Source organism: Arachis ipaensis, chromosome B03, assembly GCF_000816755.2.
Source record: "Arachis ipaensis cultivar K30076 chromosome B03, Araip1.1, whole genome shotgun sequence".
NCBI lineage: Eukaryota > Viridiplantae > Streptophyta > Magnoliopsida > Fabales > Fabaceae > Arachis > Arachis ipaensis.
The window spans coordinates 74,099,297-74,107,927 of record NC_029787.2 but is presented as its reverse complement, the minus strand read 5'-3'; the positions used below and the strand labels follow the sequence as shown (position 1 = coordinate 74,107,927).

Genomic DNA, 8,631 nt, shown 5'->3' with positions numbered 1-8,631 from the left:
CACAACAACCTTATTAGAACCTCTTCGTCTTCTTCACCCCTCACCAAATCAAACTCCGGCAACATAAATTCTCTCTCCTCAATCCTCAACAACCCTCATGCCTCCGAAGCCAACGCCTCCTGGGTCGCCTGGTGGTCCTCCTCCACAGTCCTCGCCCCTCCCGACTTCGCCCCCATCGCCGCCACCAAAGCCGCCTCCGACATCACCCGATCCGACTTCAACACCTACCTTACCCCCATCTCCGAACCCTACCACCGCTTCGAGGACATCCGCAACCACGCTTCCAAGGAGATCGGGGATTTGTCATCGTTGCCATCGTCGTCCTCGTTAGATGGTGGTGGTGGCGGTGGTGCTGGGGAGGCGCTCGTTGCGTGCCTGCGGGAGGTGCCGGCGCTTTACTTCAAGGAGGACTTCAGGCTGGAGGACGGGGCGACGTTCAAGGCCGCTTGCCCGTTCTCCGGCATGGCGGAGAATCTAGCGCTGCAGGAGAAGCTCTCGCACTATTTGGATGTGGTGGAGCTGCACCTGGTGAGGGAGATCTCGCTCCGGTCGAGCTCGTTCTTCGAGGCCCAGGGGCAGCTGCAGGACCTCAACGCAAAGATCGTTGAAGGATGCGCTCGGATTCGACAGCTTAAGGAAACGATTAGGCTCATCGATTCGGATCTGGTCGAGTCTGCTAGGCAGATTCAGGAGCTTAATGGCACCAGGACCAACCTCCTCGCCCTTCAACAGAAATTGAGGCTTATATTTTACGTCAACCAAGCTGTTTCTGCTCTTAAATTGGTACCATTTTGTTTGATTTTCGCATTTTGAGTCCGATTTTTGGTTTTTAAGTAGTTTAGTTTTGGATGTGATCCGTTATTAGTTAGCCTGAATGGGAAAGACTGAAGATGAGGTTGGTGTTGTGCATGTAAGAACTTTACGAAACAAGATATTAAATGGATCTTAGTTATAACGGTAGTTATCAAATGGGTTCTCTTAATTTCTCGCTGTTGTTTGGCTTTCATGTTTCCATCTTTCTTTACATGTCTGATATTGTTCAAGGCCGGAGATCACGTTTAAGTTAATATATTTTGCTGTGATGCAGCTTGTTGCATCTGCAGATTGTGCCGGGGCGCTAGATGTAACAGATGATTTGCAGCATTTGCTGGTATTCTTTAATCTATGAAATCTTGCTAATATTACTATTATTTCCTGCTTCATGACCTTGACTTTGGATTCATTCTTTTGTTTTCCCTTTTAAGAGCATTTCTGTTTGATCTGTCATGAGTTCAAGACTAAGGTCCTTAATCCTAGCTCATTATTTCGATTTTATTTTGAGCTTCACAGTAATCAATGCCTGAAACAGGTGTGTTCATTGCTTACTATAGGCAGCTTAACATACACAAGTTCTAAATTTCATTTATCCTGGGTACAATGTAGTACACTAGCTCGCATCCTCAACTTTTGGTTAGTCACTCCCAATGGTTATTTCATGTGTATAATCTACTACCTTTTGACTTTTGTTTCTACATAACTCTGTGCATGTTAAAGATTATAGAGGGAAAAGTGATACCCTTCGCAGCGTTGAGATTACTATGAAGCCTCTGATGATTTGCTTTGATCAGTAATCACTAGATATGCATTTGTCTGAAATGCTAAGGCGCCAATTTATGTTGCTTTTCTTTTTGTGCACGCGTGTGTAAGCCCGCAACATGTTTAGACACTAAAGTCCCAGTGGTTGACTAGTCGCGTGATACTATTATGCATTTTTGCATTTACTGGTTGCATTAAAACTGTGGTTTAAAGACTAGAAACTAATGCTTAGCTCATATCGCTGGATGTAGAAAGTTCCCTTTGAAGTCTGTTTATTGCATGGCACAATGCCATTTTTATTATTTTTGTTCTACTATTTAACATCAAATGGCAATACATGATAATGGAGAACATTATACACTAATTTCTATCCTGTTCATTTCCTTCAACTTCCAGGATGGAGATGAGCTGACTGGTCTGCATTGCTTTCGTCATCTTAGAGATCACGTAATAGGTTTTATAGAATCCATAAACAGGTACACCCACACCCTGTGTGCTGAAATCTAAATGACATATTATATGCTCGATTGAGTTTAGATTGATTGTGCAATTAACCTAAATTGAAAATTCATTTGAAAGCATTTTCTACTTCTTGACTTTAATATTTGAAGAATGGGGTAATATTTTGGTTGTATGCAATTAATCATTCAGTTTATTATTATGACAATTAATCATTAAACATTAATAGAGTGAGCTGAGTGAAAGTCTAGAAGAATTAGAAACAATTAAGGTGATCTGTTAGGTAGTTATTGCAAGTGCCAGCTAGGATAGAATCCTCTAACTAACTTAAGCATGCAAAGACTATTCTACCCTTTGCACTAGCTTTCTGAACAAGCTTCTCCTCTATGTATATCAGCACAGATTCAGTGCTTCAGAAGTTGGTGGTGATTCAGAATGAACATTTCCTATTACTCTCTTTCTCTCACTTTTCTCTTTCTCTCTCACTTTCTCTCTTATCTCTCTTTCTCAAACACTATTAGTCATTCAAATTGATTATAGCCAAGATTTAAGGTTCATTATGGCTGGGTTTGATGGTCTGGGTTATGCCTATCCCTATGAAAAATGAAAAATAAAAAGAGTAGGTAGTAGATGCAGAGTGTTTTGGTTGAACAGGAGTAAGTCTTAGCGACTTGATGGATGTGATATGATCATAATTCATGTATGTGGTAGTATTGCAATAATATCAGAGGAATATATTGCAAGGATGTGGTAGTAGGCCTAAATTGATATGAAATTCTTCTTACTATCCCCAAAAAAAATCGTTTATTCAGATTTGGATAAACGAGAGTAGATATTCTTGATTTCTTGTTGCTTGGGAAAAGGAAATATCTGTATTAAAGATAGCTGAGGAGTAAGGAGTAGATGTACATATCTGTGATTTCAAGGTTGTCCTTAACATGTTAAATTCATTTTTCATTTATTTAATAATTATTTTTTGGTATAAGAAAGAATATCCTTAAGACGGTGAAAAGAATGATACAAGGAAAAGGAGGATCCCAGCAAAATAACTAACTAAAGATTAGTGAAGCACACCTTCTCAATCTCCCATGTCAAAAGAGGGAAAGACCTCTGGAGATCTTGACCTTTACACCATAAAGCCAAATGTCTTATTCTATCCTATAAAACTTGTTTATTTGAACTATTCCTCGTCAAGTAATTCCATTCCTTTTGTCTTGCTTTAAATATTCTAAACTCTTGCTTATATTATGATTGTTTTTTCTGACCATTGTTATTTTGAACTTTTAGTCTTGAGTTTTGTTATAGAATATATATTTAGCTAAATTGAATTATTCTATTTCATGAAATACAAAATATTATCTCAATATGAATTTAGCTGAATATGAATTCTGCATTTTTCTAATAAATGATTGGACAATTTTTTTGTTTAAGAATATAATAAAGAGTAACAATAAAACCTTAACCACACGAAATGCTTAATGATTTTTGTATATTTTGTAGCATTCTTTCAGCAGAATTTATTCGGACTTCCATACATGATGCCTTGGAAACAGATGTGAGAATTTTATCCAAAGCCAAAGCAAGGGCTTCCCTTTCTGTGAATGGAAAAGATAATGAAGTAAGATTCTATTTTCATTTGCATTTACTTTATGCTTTTCTTTCTTCATACTTCTTACATTGTCTTTCTTTATTCAATGACCCTTGTGCTGGAAATCTTTCAAACTTTTAGTGGTATGCTATAATTGTGGGTATTATCTCCTAGATATAGGGGATTTATCAGCATATAGCCAAATGAGCTGCTTCTTTATGTAACTTCCCCAATGAGCTTTAGATATAATATTACCTGATGGAGTTTGTATTTAAGTTAATACTTCACAACAAATAAAAATGTATGTTCATACTTGTAACTGCATCGAACTCTAAATTGCAACATACTTAAACATTTTCCATGTGGTGCATTGTTAAATGCGCTCACACATACATGCTGTTGTTCTCTTTGTTGTTTTACAGAAGAGGTGTATTATTATTCGGAAGTAGGGATGTGCGATTTGGATCAGGATAAGAAATTCACCTTAGAGGTGAAACAAAATCTGAAATAAGGCGTATGCCATTCATATAAATGATTGATATTCTCCAAAAAACAGATTTCCTGTGAATGGAGAAATTTCTTCACATACACTAGAAAATTGCCAAACAGATCTTTTTATGTCGAGCACCCACTTTGCACTGCAGAGATTAACTGGGCTACTCTTTCTGATTAGACCTGCACATAAAATGTCATTATTTTCATCAAAGCTATTAAGGAGCTCTGTCCTGAGTTTAGAGGAATGTTGGGGAGTTCGAAATGGGTTTGATGATTAGGAGATTTAGTATCCTCCATTTTCATGTATTATTTTCTGTCTTAATAATATTCTTTTTATTTTGAATTTGATAAACTAATTTGGAGAATAACAAAAGAATCCAAGATGAAATTATTCAGTTTGTGTTGGAATGTAAATGAGTTGAATAAAGTAAAAATTCAAAGGCACCTTGATGTTTTGTTTGTATAATTTTAATTGGTTCATGTTATAGCAGTTAGCTTGGGCCACTCTAAATTTCACACAATATAAAGTTTTATAATTTATAGTGAGTTCATTGTTGTTTTTTACCTTATGTTATTCTTGTCTCTACTTTTTTTCCTTCTAAAATTATTGTTCTGTGTGAACTGTTGTTTCTATTGAGGTTGCTGTTTGTGATCTAACCTCTAGATGTATTTCACCAGGTAAAGTTGGAAGAAGAAGAAACTACTAATCTCAAAGATCGTCTTCTTCCTACTGTAATTGGATTGCTTAGAACAGTGAGTAGCATAACTGTATTTACTCCTCAGAAAATTGTTTATATTAATTGAATTTCTGTATTTCATTTGGCTGTTATTGTGTAGAGTGCTTTTCCCTTTTGTAAATTTCAAGACTTGTTGTCCGTTAGCACTGGGAGGAGTTCATATTGCCTATGTTCAATTAATCAAAGATATAAGCAGCAAACGGGAAAGAAAAAAAAAACAAATAATGCATCATGGGGTAATGGGTTGTATGTGAACGAATTTAGGCCGTAACAGATTTTCTTATAGCTGTAGGCTCCAATAGTAGCTTTGAGTTGTTACTTTATCTTTGGATGTGCTTATTGAACATATACAATAGCCACTACCTTGGGGGGTACTTTTTCTTGATGGTATATGCCTATTTGGGGAGTGAAACAGGAAATAGATTGGAAGTCAAGAGTGATGGAGAAAAGCTTTGCATGCACATGACTTTTTTTGTTGGTTTAAAGTTAGATGGAGGAAAAAGATGCACTAATTTTAGCTTAGAGGTGAATATTGAAGATCATTCCATTCCAAAGGTCTTACCCATAGAGGTAAAAAAACCTTGAGGTCATATGAAATTAAAGGAAAAATAGGGGAAGAGGATTCAAGCTTTGTTGTTGATGTCATAGAAGAGTGCTTGAGGTGTTTTTCTGCAATTGGAAATCGCAATGCAAGCGCATAGAAAACCTTACCTAGAATCCATAAGACCTACAATGTTGTATGCGACTGTATGTTTGGAAGTAAGCGTGCGTTTGGTTGGTGGATGTGTCTGCCTAAGACACAGACATGGTGGTACACGTTCCCTGTTTGGTTAGTAAGACACAATTTTGATAGACACGGGAAGACACAAAGACACATAAAGACACAAAATTTGTGTATAGCGTTGAGGGTGGAACACTGATGTTGAGACATAGACACAATGTTTTTAACATTTATTTTCCAAAATTACCCTTCAAATTCTTCTCCTTCCTCCCTCTTCTTTCATCCCTTCCACTCCCAAAACACAGAGAGTTTAACCTCTCATCTTCTCTTCTTGCCACTCAGGCCACCGCTACTCTCCTCTCGTCGTGCCACCAGCCTGCCGCCGCCTCTCTTCCTCCTTTCCTTCCACCCAAATCACTGCCACCTCTCCTCTCGTGGTGCCACCAGACCATCACCGCCTTTCTTCCACCCAGACCACCGCCTTTCCTCCCTTTCTTCCACCTAGACCACCGCTACCACCCCCATTCCTTCCTCCCTTTTTTCCTCCCTCGCTTCTTTTTTGCTCTTCACGGTTGTCTCTTTGCTGCCGTCACCCTTTGCCGTCGTTGCTTCTGCTTCACATCTTGTCGACGATCCAGATGCGTGCACCGTTCTCCCTTCTGTCACCATGTTTCCAGATCCGTTCATCGTTCTCCCACGCACCGTGTTTCCAGATCAGTTCTCCCTTCTGTCACCATGTTTCCAGATCCGTTCTCCCTTCTGTCACCATTTTTTTGTTTTTGTATAATTTAATTTTTATTTATTTGAATTTTGGTTAAGTTTTGTTAAAATAATTTTATATTGATTTTGTTGGATTGAAAATTCTTTTATTGATATTTGTTGGATTAAATTTGTTATTTAGTTTTAGATTGTTAATGGTGGTTGTTTTTGGTTGAGATGGTGGCTGATTGTTAATGACGGTGGTTTGGTTGAGATAGTGGCTGTGTAGTGGTGGTACTTATAATAGTTTGTAAGGGTAATATTGAAATTTAACAAGATTGTGATTTTGTCTTCTGTCTTGTACTTGTATACCAAACAAGTTTAAAAATTTGTGTCTTGTGTTTGTGTCTTTAGTGTCTATGTCTCTATATCTATATTTTAAAGAATACACAAAACAAATGCAGCCTAAAAAAGCCTATGATGCTGACACAGGACACAATACAACATGGAACACACAGACACGCTAATTTTAATTTTTTGTTAGATACGGGGATATGACATGTATATAAAATATAAAGAATTTTTTAGATAGATTATAATAATTTATTGATTTTTATTGATATTAAAGTATAAACTAACTTTTTAAAATATTTTGTCTTTTTTAATTATATGAAGCATTTTAGCCTTTTTTATTAATAATTAATAATACGTACTATTTCTAAATTCATTTCAAGCATATTGACCAAGAATAAGGTTGCACATGTTGACATGTAAGTATTTTTTATTTTTTATTAAAACATAGTTAGAAATGGAAGACATGCGTGCCAGGTAAGTGTTGTTTCCGAAATGTGTTCAACATGTAGACACGACAATTCAAGGGAGTGTCCGATTTTCATAGGTAAAAGCTAAACAGAACAAAAGTCAATGTTGCTGACAAGAAACTTTTCGGTTTGATGTGGTCTATTAAGTATCTAAGGAAAGTGGGAAACCACACCTTTTAAGCTAGCTGATAAGGGGGAAGAACCACTCTCCTTATATACATTATCAAGCATCCCATATTACCTGATTTTTGACTTTGAGCACCCCATAATATCCAAGTCCCTAACAATACACCACCCCTGGAGAGCCGACGTCCACGACTGCTTCACTCTATCGACACTGACCCAACGGCAGCCACTTTGCTACCGGCTATCAGTATTCGGTATTCACCTTAATCCAGCCTATAGGTAGCCCTTTCCATGGCACCAACAACCACGCTCTGATATCATTGTTAAGTATCTAAGGAAAGTGGGAAACCACACCTTAAAAGCTAGCTAATAAGGGGGAAGAACCACTCTCCTTATACACAACATCAATCATCCCATACTACCCGACGTGGCACTTTGAACACCTCATAGTACCCAAGTACCTAACATGGTCCCATTAATAAAAGTAGGATTTGAAATGATTGCAAAGGGTAGAAAGTGGAAGGTAGCACCTATTTTGGAAAAGATAATGTCACGCTTTAGGGGGTTATGGTCATGTGTAAAGAAGGAAATCAAAAGTACTATAGACAAACCTATTGAAAAATAATTTCGAGTTTTAACCTATTGAAAATAATTTCGAGTTTTGTATTTAAATGGGTTGTCTATAGACATACTTTATAACATGACACAAACTTCGTGTGATCCATAAAGTTGACCGGATCCTACTGGGTAAATGGTTTGTTGGAATAAAAGGTAAATGGTTTGTTGGAATAAAAGAATTAGTAGTGGAATGCTTAATTTGGACAGCTTTGCTCAACAGAATTATAACCAATGACATTTTGTTGGTTGAAGGCCACATGAGGCTTGCCCCCTAATGTGTTGTTATGTATGGAGCAAATAAATTAAGCATGCATCACGTCTGTTTTTACATTAGAACACTTCATTTTGCTTCATTGTTATGTTGGGTGTGTCCTGCAACCCTGTTTCCATTTCTCTCGACTTGATTTGCTGGTTTGTGAGTAAGAAAAAAGCAATATCTTTGGCTATGTGTAGTATCAGCCATTGTTTGGAGTGTAATTTGTGAATCTTAAATGATATGTATTTCAGACCAGCAAGTTATGTGGGATAAGATTAAACATTTGACCTCTGTTTGGTGTGAAACTTTGGAGGCTTTCCCTATCATACATATTGAGAGACTGGAAAGCTATACTACATAGACAACTTTTTCTTTTGTTTGTTTTTTCGCTTTTGTAAGAGGATCTCTTATCCTCCAATCTTGTATTATTCATTCTGTCTTGGTGATATTCTTCTAAAGTATTGATTACAGGATTTTATTGTTTCACACACTTCATGAGGAGTGAGTAGCTGCTTCTCCAACCCAACCCCCCCACC

The 8,631-nt window shown here is 37.2% G+C and overlaps 1 protein-coding gene across 1 annotated transcript in view; it reads left to right on the top strand.

Moving 5' to 3' along the window:
* The window catches only part of LOC107630565 (vacuolar protein sorting-associated protein 54, chloroplastic), a gene marked incomplete in the record, with an annotated part of 19,911 nt that overhangs the window by 401 nt on the left and 10,879 nt on the right, over positions 1-8,631 (top strand). The window contains 5 exon segments of the mRNA XM_021118986.1: positions 1-783; positions 1,088-1,150; positions 1,972-2,051; positions 3,535-3,652; positions 4,796-4,870. Coding sequence (XP_020974645.1) covers positions 1-783; positions 1,088-1,150; positions 1,972-2,051; positions 3,535-3,652; positions 4,796-4,870 — 1,119 coding nt within the window.